The 15,362-nt window shown below is 42.1% G+C and overlaps 1 protein-coding gene across 1 annotated transcript in view; it reads left to right on the forward strand.

Annotated features, from left to right (window-relative positions):
- The first annotated feature begins 1,922 nt into the window (after positions 1-1,922).
- Positions 1,923-15,362, forward strand: part of PLPPR1 (phospholipid phosphatase related 1) — a 47,173-nt gene continuing 33,733 nt past the window's right edge. Inside the window, exon 1 of the mRNA XM_029203125.1 lies at positions 1,923-2,322. Coding sequence (XP_029058958.1) covers positions 2,119-2,322 — 204 coding nt within the window. The 5' untranslated portion in view covers positions 1,923-2,118. The remainder of the gene's footprint in view (positions 2,323-15,362) is intronic.

Consider the following 15,362-nt stretch of genomic DNA (forward strand, 5'->3'; position numbering starts at 1 on the left):
AAACAAGTCATGTGTGAGAGAGAGTGATTGCAAAGTATGATTTGGAGCCTACCTGGAGATAAAGGTGGTGATGGATACAGCCAAAAGGTAAAGACCTTTATAACAGGATGGTTAGGCGTTTGTACTTTAGACACGTTAACGCTGGAGATACTCGAGGCTTCTGAACCAAAGAGGAAAGGCTTCTAACCAAAGAGTTAGAGAAAATGCAAGGTTGAGGGAAGATTTTTTTTTTTTGGTTGGGGGGTGCCACACTGGGTCTTCGTCGCTGTGCACGGGCTTTCTCTGGTTGTGGCGAGTGGGGGCTACTCTTCTTTGCAGTGCGCGGGCTTCTCATTGTGGTGGCTTCTCCCTGTTGCGGAGCACGGGCTCTAGGTGCGCTGGCTTCAGTAGTTGCAGCATGCGGGCTTGGTAGTTGTGGCTTGCGGGCTTAGTTGCTCCGCAGCACGTGGGATCTTCCTGGACCAAGGATTGAACCCATGTCCCCTGCATTGGCAGGTGGATTCTTAACCACTGTGCCACTAGGAAGTCCTGAGGGAAGATTCTTAATCCAAATGACCCTTAAAGAAAATGATGCCTTCTGCTAGAGTGAGGAGGAATCGCAGAGCTAACGTACCAGAAGCAGGTGTGAGAGAGTGGGCAAAGTTCAAGGCTCTGCTTCAGTGTGGTGGCTAAGGAAATGGATATGAACGTGGATAAAGACGCCAAATGGTGCTTCTCTGCATTGAAGTTGAGCTACTTTGCCTCTCCCCATAACTCTCCACACTTTTGTGTATGATGCGATTTTGATGCTGTGACCCAGGTGTTTTGCCCCCCTAGGGATCAGAAAATGTGGGATTCTAGTCCTGGGTCTAACACTAACTAGCTATGTGACCTTAGGTTAGTCATTCCAGGGCTGGAATAAGAACTTGAGACTAAAACCTAAAGGATTATGGTTTCCCCCTCCCTGCCCCTTATGTACTTTTTTAAGCCATAAAGGATGTACAAAGATGCCCTACCAAGTTCTGATTCTTCTCCCAAAATGATTACTTTGATACTTTTAAACAAATCAACATTTTAAAATATTTTTCCCCATTTTAGTTTCCCTGCTTTGCTGATTGTCAGTCTAAGGACATGTTTGGTTTCCCTGTTGGATAATCCAGCTGTCGTCGGTTCTCCTTGCTGGGCCTCTGTTTTCTCATCTATGAAATAAAGATTTTAGGTGGGAGGATCTCCAAGATCTTTTCCAGCTTAACTTTCTGTAATTTTGTAACCTCAAAGACCTCTTTTCTGTCTACCTTTATCACCGTCTCATCTTGCCATTTGGTGTTTCCTAATGGGAATGAGAAAAATAATGGCATTTCCATACTCCCCCAACTCCTCATACCTATTAAAGGCTACATCTAAACCTCGGTGAGTATCTGGGACATTTCTGAATCAAATGAAAGGATAATTGTGTCCCTTTTTGTGTCCAAACCTTATGAAGGATATATGTCTATAATAAGACGTGATCATCAGTAAAGTCCTTTACTTACTGGTAGAAAGCATTTTGGAATAAAGGCAAAATCTTTTTGGAAAAGGATAAAAGTTATGACTGATATAGGATACCTGTACAGTGTTTTCATCCACACCGGTAGTTTAGGTTCTGAAGATTTCCCTTAACCTTTCTAGGCTTCAGCTTTCCTGTTTGTTCATTCATGCATCATTTACCTGCCTCTAATACTTTATAATAAAGTAAGTCTATCTCTAACATTTTATGAAATTGCCCACGAACAGATCTCACCCTACATCTTGCCAATTCATATGCCACTATCCTTTGACTTTTCACCTCTGTCCTGAATGGCAGTATTGCCTTGGTTCCCACGCATCCCCTGAGAGGGGCGCGGCAGAACCTGGGTCTCTCTACAAGCCTTGCTGTGGTCTGCTTCTCAGGTGGGAGCTGTTCGTTATTTTCTGGAAGGTTTATGTAACAGATGTTACAAGGCAGACAAGTAAGCACATACTCCCTGAGCCCGAAGCCCATGGAGCCAGGCACGCACACACTTGCCAATACCAATACAAGGAGAGCTGCTGGGTGATGGAGGGAGTGTGCTCTGAGGGGAGGGCACTGCTCGGAAGCCCTGCTAATGTCTCTGTGTGGCCATGCTGTATTTTCAGCTTGTCATCATGGCTGGGACAGTGCTGCTTGCCTACTACTTCGAATGCACTGACACTTTTCAGGTGCATATCCAAGGATTCTTCTGTCAGGACGGAGACTTAATGAAGCCTTACCCGGGGACAGAGGAAGAAAGCTTCATCACCCCTCTGGTGCTCTATTGTGTGCTGGCTGCCACCCCAACTGCTATTGTAAGTACAGAAAAGGATTTCCTTCTTTACTGTTGGATCCTAAACAACATTTTCTGTCTGCCTTTTCTCCTCTTTCCTCTCTTCCTGGGCGTTCACCAGCAGCCTTATCAGGCATGCCCTGTTTCAGCCCAAACAGAGTGAGTAGAGCTGTGCATAAAATCTCATTAAAATAGGTCTTGTCTTTTATAGGTGGCTTTTGCTTTTTGGTTCCTGAATTTAAATATATATTTTTAAAAGAATGTCTGAATGTCATACGTATATATTTTTTAAATGAACAGGCCTGAGTGGCTGCCATGTTAAGAACAGCTACTGTACTCTTGAAAAAATATGCTGTGCGTTGTGTGTATTCAGAAGAGGTCTTGACTGTAAATGCTGGCCTTGATACAAAGCCTCAGTCAGAGTGGAATAGAATCCCCCAGGCCTGTATCTCTTGCTCTTCTGACTGAACTTCCAGAGATGAAAGAAACCCCTTGACCTGAAGTTTGCTGTGAATTGTTCTGGGCGGCTCTGGCTCTGCTCACGTTACATCACATTCAATTAAGTTGCAAATTTACTGTCATTGATTGCATTCTTCTCTCTCAAGAGGCAAAAAAAAAAAAAAAAAAAGTGGCCAGACAGGCCTCTTGGGAGACTATTTCAAAAGCATAAAGCTCATAGATCCATATTGTCTGGTAAAATGATTTAGCATTTAGACATCTTAATTTGATTTAAAAAAAAATGACTTTGTGTTTTTAAATAAACATTTCTGTGTCTGAACATGCTACAACGCCAGATTATTTGGGATGTAATTTCAGTTATTATTTCCTCCCTTTCTCTTCCAAAGCTGCCTCCCCCCCAACTCTCCCTCCTCCCCTACCTGCCTTCTCCCACTCCCCTCTCCTTGGAGCAGTAATAAAAATACCGACTGGCATGCTGAGGAATGTACTGATTGCTCAGACATTCAGTTCGAGTATTGTTTTCTATGCAAATGTTTTACTTGCTTTAAGATGAGAAATAGAATAGAATTTTGAGGAGGAAATAATATGGACATAATGAGTCGTAGTACTTTAAGTTCATTTTGATCATTGATCCTAGACTTGACAAGCTCCCCCTTAAATAATAAGGCTATGCCATAGGAATTAAGGTCAGCAGTGATAAAACACGATCTATCACAGCTGTTAAAAACACATGCTTTGCAGTCCGACCTTCCAGGGTTCACATCCTGTCTATATGACTTCAGGCAAGTCACTCTACTGTTCCCTCCCCCCAAAATGGGGATAACGTGACTGCCTATTTCACAGAGTTGTCAAGACTTAAATAAGATGCTTCATACAAATGACTTGGCACAGCGTCTGTCATGGACTAAATGGTTAGAAGTCGGGGAAACAAAGAACCTGGCTGGAAACCCATCTTTACCATCTTCAGGATCACAGACCAACTTCCTCTCCCTGCAGAGGAGATTCCACTGAAACCCTGGTATCACCTCCTCTTTAGAGCGATGGGGGATGTGCCCTCTCCCAGAGGAAGGCTGATGTGTTCCTCTTACCTTTCCCTTTTCCTTTCTCACCAGCCCAAGGACTAAGAAAAAGCATAAAAGACACGCTTCTAAGTACCTTAAAAGGTGACACACTTCACTCCTCAGGTAAAACCTGGAGGCCACATTGGGTTCTACCTGTAATGGTTTAATGGCAGCTCTACCTAGTCCTAGAATTAGTCTGGAATCAGGTCCTGGTTTCTTCCTGTCCCATAAACATATCATTTTCTCATGTACTCAGACATAAATCCCTGAGTGATCCATTGACCAACATATTTTCCTGTCTTCTTCCCAGTCCCAGGAAACATCATTGCCTAGGTTCTCTTGCAATTACTTTTTGTAATTATAGAGAGTTTTTTCCCTTTAAAAAACAAAAACAAAAAAACAAAGACACATAAGGAAAGCAAGGGAAACAGATCAATAAAAATTATGAAAAATCAGTGAATCAGAAAACAATAGGATTAATAAGTAAAATGTACAACCCCCTGGTTAGTCTAATATACGAAAGGCAAAAGTTAAAAAAAAAAGTCAAGAAAAAGAAAGAATATATAAGCAAAAATATATAAACCTTTAAAGTCTACACTGTAGTTTTATTTAAATTGTATATTCAATTCTATGCCAATACATGCTTACTTCTCAATAAAATTGATAATATTCTACGGAAAGATAACTTACTAACGATGCCTTTAAAAATGTAGAAAAGCTGAATAAATGAATACAAATTTTTAAACATGTCTAAAATTTATCTCACGAAATAGTACTGGGGACACATAACTATAGTATAAATTCCTTCAAACTTTCAAGGGATAGAAAACCCATAGCTGGGCTTCCCTGGTGGCGCAGTGGTTGAGAGTCCGCCTGCCAACGCAGGGGACACAGGTTCTAACCCTGGTCCGGGAAGATCCCACATGCCGCAGAGCAACTAAGCCCGTGTGCCACAACTGCTGAGCCTGCACTCTAGAGCCCGCGTGCCACAACTACTGAGCCCGTGTGCCACATCTACTGAAGCCCACACGCCTAGAGCCCATGCTCCACAGCAAGAGAAACTACCGCAATGAGAAGCCCGCACACCACAACGAAGAGTAGCCCCCGCTCGCCGCAGCTAGAGAAAGCCCGCGCGCAGCAACGAAGACCCAACGCAAATATAAAAACCCAGCCAAAAATTAATAATTTAAAAAAAGAATGAAACCCATAACTATGTAAACTGTTCCAGAGCCTTAAAATAAGTGGAAAGCTTTTCAATGAACATTATGAGGTGAGAAAAATATGGATTTCAAACACTTAGAAAGTCTACACCCACAAAAGCATCCTCAATTAGGAATGTTGTTGCAGGCAGATAGCAAAGGATTGATAGATTTCTCTACCTGAAAATAAGCATTTCTACCAAAAGAAAAAGTAAATAAAGACTGCAAAAAAATTTTGCAGCATGAGACTCCAATGTAAATATTCCTAATACTTAAAAAGATGAGCTTCCCAAAATAAAAATGAGAAAAGACAAAAATAGACAATTAACAACAATAAATTGTATACATATAAACATTTCTAAACTCATCAATTATCAAAGAAAAATTATTTTAAATACAGTATTTTTCCAATATAAGTTTGGCAAATGTTTTAAAATTTAACCCGTGTTGTTAAAGGTGCAGGTACTTTCATACAATTCAAATGTAAACTGACATTTTCTTTCTGAAGAGCAGCTGGTCGAGATGTACTGAGAGTTTTATAAACTTCAGACCCAGTCATTAATTCCATGCCCTGAATTTATGTTAAGGAGATAACCAGAGTTTTATATAAATACAAAGACTTGTATATAGGGATGTTCATGTCAGTGATAGTTTTAAGAGTGGAAGGAAAACTTGGCTAAATACACAGCACTAGAGGATTGTCTAAACACATTTTGGGCAGTCATGTTTCTGAAAAACCTCTAATAGCAAAGAAACATGCTTGTGATTTAGTGAAATGATTTTTATGAAGGCTAAAAAATTGTATATAGTATTGCAGATAAAAGTTTTTCTCTTCTATAAGAGAATTTGAACTTCCCTTAGTTTTCTAGCTCTGTTTCCTTAGAAAAAGATATGTATCAGCTATGTTACTAGGCAAAATTAACCCGATTGGTGAATTGCATCTGGACTCAGAGAACTATAATTACCTGAAAAGGTGCCATGCTGTGACTTCCAAGCACAGTGACTCTGGACACTTGGCATGTCCAGTGTGGGCACTTGGAAGCTATGTCTATGGAGTTGCTATACCATATATTGACTCCTATGGGACATGATGAGTCTTTTAAGCTGGTGGCTCCTGCGTCCTCTGATATGTCTGCAGTCTCCTTGCAGCTGAAATGTACTGGACCACTGCAAGGGCATGTGCTAAAGAGGAGCATGTGGTGCTGCCCTGTTGGCAAGCTATTGTTCCTCCCAAGTGGACCAGTGCCAAATGAAGCATGTGGTTGTCTGTGGGGCTGAATATTTAATAGACCCTAACAAGACAGCATGTGTGTTACAAGTATAATCGCAAATTTATAATTACACATAAAAGACTAGTAAGAAATAAACTAAAAATGTATAGCTGTTATCTCTGAGTGCTAATGGTACAGTCTTTTTTCTTTTGTGATATATATATATGTTTAAATTCTACATCAATGCAGTATTTTCGAATTGAAAGATATATTTTTAAAACATGCCAGTTCTTCTGACATAATTATGAAATGACCGATCTTAATAAGACTTGAAACTAGCGATTCTAATAAACAAAAACACACATGGCCAAAAAACAAAACAGAACTTTATGATGAATTTTCTCTTCTCTTTGGGTAAAAATGATAGATCTTTCATTCTAAGATTTTCAGCAAAAACTCTTCTTCCACCTACAAATTTTGATCACCTATCTTCCACCAGTTCCTTTTCCCCAAAGGACACAAACTGACATGGGGTCAAATGCTCTGATGGGAAGCCATGGGGATATGGCCAATGGATAGTGAACTGAGTATTAAGGACCTACAGTTCTACTCTAGTTTTCAAGTATGGAACCCTGATTCAGCCACTCCATTCCTTTGCTTCTCTGGGTGAAAAATGTGACCAATAATGATGGCAGCCCTCCAAGATATGTGCTGAGGAATATTCCATAAATGATGATGGCAAGAATAACATCTTTTAATTTACTTATATTCTGCAGTCTTTGCCTACTTTATCGTCACAGCATCCCAGTGAAATAGAAAAGAGACATCCCAAAGAACACAGAGAAAGTTTGTGGTCCAATTCCCTTTTTTTTTTTTTTTTTTTTGAGGTACGTGGGCCTCTCACTGTTGTGACTTCTCCCGTTGCGGAGCACAGGTTCTGGATGCGCAGGCCCAGCGGCCATGGCTTATGGGCCCAGCCCCTCCACAGTACGCGGAATCCTCCCGGACCGGGGCACGAACCCATGTCCCCTGCATCGGCAGGCGGACTCCCAACCACTGCGCCACCAGGGAAGCCCCCAATTCCCTTCATTTTTGACTCTGAGTTCATTCAGGGGGCCAGTTGTTAGCTACATTACTTGTAACTTGAGACTTAGCTACATTAAATGATTTGCTGAAGGTCGCAGTTAGTTCTGTATGTAATCGGACAGTTACCCACCCATTTGGTTCTACTTTTATGTTCCTCCCGAATGAGGGGCATTGCTAGGAACCAGCGCTCATTACAGCTGATGGGTTAATGGCAGAGAGCTGAGTGACCTTGAAACCCTGCTGTGGTGCTTGATCTTCCCCCCAAGACCTGAAAATAAGTGAGCAACGGCGGGACAGAGAGCAGAACTCCCCGGATGCTCAGGGACATCTCCTGGGAGCAAGGAGCCATGTTTACTTCTGCCCCTTCCTGGAGAGATATGGGGTATCCTAGAGCAGTCTTTTTTGGGCCACTTGAACACGGATCCCAAGTGCCTAGCTCAGCACACCCCCTGCCCCTGAGTGTGCATCCTTCATTATCCTCACACTGCAGTCATCCTGTCTCAGGCCTGATCTGTCAGGAAAGGGAGGGATCCCAGTTGTGGCTTTGCCCCCAGTAATTGTGTGACCTCTGCTAAGGCATGTTCCCTCTTTGGGTTTGATTTCTCATCCGCAAAAGGTGGGGTTGGGCTAGATGATCTCCAAGATCTTTCTGGTTCTAATATTCCTTGAGAGATGAAAAAAGAACCTTATAATTGGAAGACGCCAAATGTCAGATTCCCAACTCCCTAGGCTCTCGACTTTCTTTCGGGAGTTCAATCTGTGCCTGGCCAGGCGTTTCACAGAATGTGTGTGTGTGTGTGTGTGTGTGTGTGTGTGTGTGTGTGTGCGTGTTTTTACTCCTTCTTAAACCCATTTCCTATTTTCCCTGTAGTAGAAAGAAGGCAAGACTCCTCGGGGGTGACTTATGTGACACAAACTAATGGCAATTCTCAAAAAAGGTAGTTCGACCTGGACTCGTCCTTGGTGCTCTGTGTATTCTCTAGCACAGGTGTCCTCAAACCCCAGGCCGCGGACCGGTATCGGTCGTCAGCCTGTTAGGAACCGGGCCGCACAGCAGGAGGTAAGCGGAGGGCGAGCCAGCAAACCTTCCTCTGCCGCTCCCCATTGCTCACATTACCGCCTGAACTTTTCCCCCCTCATCCGTGGAAAAACTGTCTTCCACAAAACTGGTCCCTGGTGCCAAAAATGTTGGGGACCACTGCTCTAGCATATTAACCACAGAAAAACCTACCACCCTAAACTGCCGTGTGTCTCCAAGGATGGGTGCTGCTTGCAGGGACACACAAGAAAGGCATGAGGGAGAAGACTGCCGTGGGTTTGACCTGTCATTTCCTATTTCTCCTTTCGTGCTTCGCTGTCAGAAAGGATCAGCATCATGTTGAGGCAAGGCCACACAGGAGAAAGCTGTACAGGGACTTAGGAAAGGTTAGAGCTTGGGGGATTTATTGTGTCCAGAACGATTTAGCCAAAAGTGTTGGCCACACGTCCAAGAAACCGCAGGGTGCATTCTGACCAGCGTGGAAACCCTGGCTAACAACTGCCTCCGGCCCCCTGAATAAACTCACAGACTCCGAGTCAAAGGCAGAGAGCCTGTTTGGAGAAGAGGATTTAACCCGGTGGAGAATCTGATTGACCCTTATTTTATCTCAGCCCCAGCACCCCAGGCATGAGAAAATAGCTAGTAAACCTTTTTTTGGCCTCACAACAAAGTGATGGGAGTATTTAGAACTGAAACAGCAGAACGTTTGACACCCAGCCTGAGAGAATTGACACAGCTCACAGTTTGTGTGCAAGTGTGCACGCGCACACACACAAGACTCATCTAGAATTTGCTGGGAAAGGAAGAGACAAGCATAATTTGATAGAAAGGCACAATCTGCAGGAAACTGCGACTCTTCACCTGGGGGTTTCTGGGCCATAAGCTCTTGCAGTGAATACAAAAGCTCAGTGCACAGCGTGGATCAGAGAGTGGGCCCCGGGTAAATGCACATCTGCTGCCTGGCTGGCGAGGGACGCAGCTGCCAGAGCAAAGGAGACAGTGTGGGCGCCTGTACTGAACAACCTCATCTGTTGAAACCCCTTTTTAACACTTCATCATTCACATCTTTTTCCCTTTTGTACGTTATCTCATGACTTTTTTTTTTTTTTTTTTACCGTGAACACATTTTCTTTGTTGCAAATGTACTTAGTCATTACAATTGACATGTTTTTCTGGGAAAGGGTTATAGATAGTCTCCTTCATTGTTGTGGATTTTTCCTGTTTACTATCCATGTGGCAGATGAGTGCTCCAAATTCCCTTACAGATTATTTTTTACCTTAACATCGTCCCACGGAGAGACTTGCTTACCACCTTTGAGATGCCCCCTTTTAAGGACTGGTGAATAGATGATTGTGTTAGGAGCTTTGAGAATTTGTTTCTTGAAAAGACTACTGTTTGCCTAAAATTGTGTGATGGTCCGTTTATTTGGTGATCAAAATGCATTTCAGTTTTTACTAAGAGCAGTATTTTAGCTAACTCATTTTAAATTCCCATTTCTCTTGCATCCACCATCCAGAAAGGAAAAAAAAAAAAAAAAAAAAAAGGCTCAAGAGAATACCCTGCTTTGGAAATGTAGCATCCCACCTTGGTGTTGCATTATATAGCAAGTGTCAACTTAAGAGCATTTTGAATAGGTAGATGCCACCCCTGGATTAAGACCAGTAATGACGCTCCAATCCACAAAACATTTATTATGTGAGCTGCTGAATGATTTCCAAAATGCCATCATCCACATGGCCTTGATTCTATTGAAGCGTTCAGCTTTGAAAGGCACACAAGTGTCTAGAGCTGAATTCCTTTATTTACACTTAGATGTGATAAAGCAGAAGTCAAGGGTTCTTGAACCAAGCACAGCTCAGCAGGTCAGAGGACCGGAACCTCTCTGCACATCTGGGTTGTCACCGGCACTTATCAGGAAAGATGAAAGCAGAGCATTTAGACGCCAGCAGCCGGGACTGGCAGCATAGTCAGGACATTTAAAATCCCCTGGGTCACTTTTAAACAAAATCTATGGCAAAAACCATGCCTGCCTTTCTTGGAAATGCTCACGAGTAAAGAATCTTCCCAAGGAGGATATTGGAAGCATCTAAAAATCCCTGGGACTGAAATCTCTGAAGCTACTTAGACATTAATATTGAGAAGTATGCAAAGAACCCTCTCCTCTTCCTCAGAGCATGACACACAGAAATCCAGGGAGGAGCTACTAGCCTCTGCTGTCCTTAGGCACACAGGTAACAGAGGTATCAGGCAATGTGACGACTCTGGAGCAGGCTGTGTCCACTTTGCTTTTAGGGAAGATTACTTGGTGAGGGCAAAGCCCCACGAGATTTTAAAAGTGAATGAAGGCTGAAGGAAGAAGCATTGCAAGAAACTACACTGACCCTGGAGAGCTTAACCAACAGGAGAGAAATTAAAGCCCAATTACATGATTTCAGTTCCCTTAATCAGCCCTCTCGTCAGTTCCTATCATAAAGGCAAAGATGTTGGAGCTGGAAAAACAACTTAAAGTTCTCCTAGTCCAACAGATAAGAAACTGACAGATGAGAAACTAGGCCCAGAGAGGTCAAGCAAGTGGTCCAAGATCGAACATCTGGTTAGGGGCAGAGCAGAGCTATGTTTTCTTAATCCAGGACAATTTTTCAAGCAATTTCAATACACATTCTTGCCTAGACCGACCAGTAAGTGACAGCAACAAACATTCTTTGAGCACCTATAGATGTTTTGACATACATTTCCTAATACTCTCAATAATTTTCTGATATAGTTATTACCCTCATGTTCAAAGTCATGAACAAAAGAAAAGCAGCTCAGAAAGGTTCAGTTACCTGCCCAAAGTCACATCAAGAAGGGAGGGAGCTGAGATTTCAACTCAACAGCCCACATTCAAGAAACAGCAATGACTCTGATATTGCCAAGTACCAGAGCTACAACTAGCATATGTGTGAACCTAAAACATACATTCCAGGAATTCTAGACACCCTTTATGATGACAGCCACATAGAACATGCAGTGAGTCTCCCTTACAATATGAAATTATAATACATCTTCCAGTGACCTTTTTCTGCAGATTTCATATTTTGAAATCTGAACACTATCCCCTAAATATTTTACATTTATATCACTTATTTATGACTTATCAGATCTCCTTTAAAGATTGTAAAGAAGTGAAGTCTGCAAGATAACACACCAAACTGATGTATTATATTCCAGGGTTATTTGCTTATTTGCCATTTGGGTTTCCATATTTGAAAGACAAATTTATCAAGTTATCCTCACTAAAAGTATATTTACTGTTATCTAAGTGTCTTAGGTCATGTCACTTGTGATTGTAGCCAGCATAGCTGGGGGATGAGAGATGCACCAATGGAATTCACTTGCTGTTTGTTCATGGCCAGGTCTAGAGTTTGGCCTTGATCATTTCTCACCAGAGGGTATGCTCATTTGCTATGAGTGATAGGATGCTTGTTAGCCAACAATTTGAAAGGCCATAATAGGCAGGACAGCCAGGGCCGAACACATGGAGAGTCCCACATGTCCCAGCTGCTCTCTGAAAAGAGTGGTGGATAGAGGCAGAGTGTGTGTGGCAAAGATACAGATGGAGGAACCCAACCATTGCCAGAACCAGAGTCATAAATCTGCCAGTGGGTAGACGGCTTCCAACATTGGCTGGGGCCAGGCAGCAAAGAAAAGAGACCCCTACCTTTATCAAGCAGAATCTTCCCTCTCTCTCTCCCTCTCTCTCCAACCAGAATAAGGCCGTGTATGAGACTATGGAACCCAGTGAATGGAGAAATAGCACCCTGTGTGTGATCAGAGAAATGCAGTGGAATGAATATCCATGAAGCCCATTCACTGAGATCTAAGAGCTGGATTATTTTATCAGCAACCTTTATGTCCATCACAGTCTGAACTGGATGGACCAGGAATACTGTCCTACCTTGAAGTTATAAAATGACCCCCTTCCTTTCTTTCTTCCTTCCTTATGTAAACATTATTATTTATTATACTCAAAGTATTATGTCGGTAATTAGATATATAGGTTAGCATATATCCTTGCTCTGATTTTTTTCTTTTGTATTTCATACCTCAATTGTGATTTGAATATTGTTGACCAATAGTATCAATTCTTGTTTTTGGTTTGTTTGTTGATTTTTGTTTTTTTTTATTTGGCTGCGGGGATCTCTTAGTTGCAGCGTGCGGGATCTAGCTCCCTGACCAGGGATCAAACCCGGGCCCCCTGCATTGGGACCATGGAGTCTTAACCACTGGACCACCAGGGAAGTCCCAATAGTATCAATTCTTATACTGCTTATCACCTTTGACATGAGAGTCTTAGGACATTTTACTTATGGATTTATTTGAGCCCCATACCCTTTTCACATGACAAGTTTTGTTTGGTATGCCTTGGAGTGATTTTGTTTAGATCTGTGTGTATGTGTGCACATGTGTATTTTCTTTTTTTTACATCTTTATTGGAGTAGAATTGCTTTACAATGGTGTGTTAGTTTCTGCTTTATAACAAAGTGAATCAGTTATACATATACATATGTTCCCATACCTCTTCCCTCTTGCGTCTCCCTCCCCCCTACCCTCCCTATCCCACCCCTCCAGGCGGTCACAAAGCACCTAGCTGATCTCCCTGTGCTATGCGGCTGCTTCCCACTAGCTATCTACCTTACGTTTGGTAGTGTATATATGTCCATGCCACTCTCTCACTTTGTCACAGCTTTACCCTTCCCGCCCCCCATATCCTCAAGCCCATTCTCTAGTAGGTCTGTGTCTATTCCTGCCTTACCCCTAGGTTCTAACAAGAACATGTTTTGTGTAGATTTTCTCTCACATTTTCTTGCTTTTTTGCCTCTTGTGTGAGTAGTGACAACCTTCACTAAATGGAGAACTTCTAGAATTTTCTTCTCTCTTTCTTACAGAGTAAGGATGTTTTGGGCTTCTGAAATGGCTGAGGCAAGAATCGCTCATTTCTTTTCTTATCCCTATGTGTTTAGCACTCTCCATCCCAGTTCCCTGCTTTACTTTTTAATCATGTCATGTCACAACATTACACGACATAGTTACTGGTTACTTTGTGCTCTCCCCCACTATTCTCTGTTCACAGCTACGTCTCCCATGCTAGAACAATTCCTGGCAGAATGGGTGCTGCCTCTCCGAAACTGTTGAATGCAAAATGAGTATATGAGTAAATTTCGTTTAAAAGAGATACTTCGCTTTGTATTCGTTAATCCTTAGTTTTTTGCTGTATTCCTAAGCAATACAGCAAAAATTGCACGTGCTTTCCGGTCCATATCGGGAATTTCCTGCAGAGAAATCTTCAGAGAAGTTAAGATCAGAGGGCTCTACCCATACATAGGTACTCTAAGCATTCAGTCTTTTATTCATTCAACAAATATTGACTGAATCTACTATATACCAGTCCCTGTTCTAGTTACCATGCAAGGAAGGGCAAAAGTCTTTCCCATAAGGACATCATAGTCAAATGAAAGAGGGACATACGGACAATAATTGCAATTAATTGGGTAGATGTCAGGAGAGAGATCTGTGTAATATGTTGTGGGAACAATGACAAGGCAGGATCTCCCTTTTCCTGAGGGGACCTGGCAAAGTTTCTTTACAGTCTACCTCGTTAAACCTGTATTCCAAAACACCTGCATTAATCTGATACGCTTAATTCATTCAACATTGAATAACTCCTATGTACCTTACACTGGGCTATGCCCTGGGGACATAACCGGAATAAGACATGTGGGACATCCCATAACAAGGAATAAAAATGATAGCATGTAATCGTACTATCATTGTAATTTGTGATAGAAATGGAAAGGAGAAACACAAGGTAAGAGATTCACGTACAACATGAATGCCTAAGCTAGTCTGTGGGAGCAGAGAAAGCTCCCTCAAGGAAATACTATTTCATGTACCTGAGTATGCATGAATTTATCCCCATCTGTTCGCTAAGATAAAGAACAGTAATGCAGTGCCATCATTGCAGTGGGGACAAACAAAGCCCCTTGGCACCTTGTTTTGGCAGAGATAGGTCTAACGAGAAGAGAGGGAGGGCTGAGTTCTTGAAACTATTCAAATATTTTCACCTGACAGAGCATCAACTCATTGTTAATTCCAAGGGATGTCAGGCACAAAATATTCTTAGACATACATAGACAGCACCTGCCAAGGTGATCCATGCTGGCCCATCATTTGTCTGTCTGACCCTGAACTCAGTCTTTTCCTGCCAACTTCCATCCCATTCTGACTTGCCCATAGTTCTATTTCCATTACACCATTCTATCTTGTACTTTAATATCATCTACATTTTTTAGTGTTTAAAGCATATTGCATTTGTTTTGTTTTCTATGTTGTCAACGTTAAACACAAATTCAACAAATATTTTATTGCATCACTGCTGAGTAAAAGTGTAGCAGTTAAGAGAAAGGACTCTGGAGCCAGGTTTTCCTGGCTTCAGAGCTGGGATTCGTGACGACCTTGGACAAAGTATTTAACCCCTCTACGCCTCAGGTGTCTTATCTGTACAATGGGATAACAGTATTTATTTATAGACCACATGCTAGAGCTGCTTCAGACACTGTCTGGCTGTTTGTGGCCAAGTCCCTGAGACTTTCGGGTTCCTCCCTCATAAAAGGAAGGGCAAAACATCTGTAGATGATTCCAGTTTTACTATTCTATAGCTTAACTTCCATCTCTCATGTGCCATTCATGATGGCATCTTGATCCACCTAAACAGATATTCTATAATGATAGGAAGAGTATAAGGCATAGGAATTCTTAAAACATTGATGTTTATCTAAAACCACAAGCACACGCATAGCAAAGAAGAACAATTATAAGATCGCATTCTTCTGGGAAAATATTGAAATGAGGGTTCAGAAAATAAAAGTGGCATATGATGTGGTGGGAAATGTGGACTTTGGAACCCAGTTGTACTGAATACCAATCCCAGTGCCTCCACATGCCAGTTGTATGCTCTGGAGGGTAA

This window comes from Monodon monoceros, unplaced genomic scaffold (genome assembly GCF_005190385.1).
Source record: "Monodon monoceros isolate NGI ecotype Baffin Bay Population unplaced genomic scaffold, NGI_Narwhal_1 Super_Scaffold_5, whole genome shotgun sequence".
Classification (NCBI taxonomy): Eukaryota; Metazoa; Chordata; class Mammalia; order Artiodactyla; family Monodontidae; genus Monodon; species Monodon monoceros.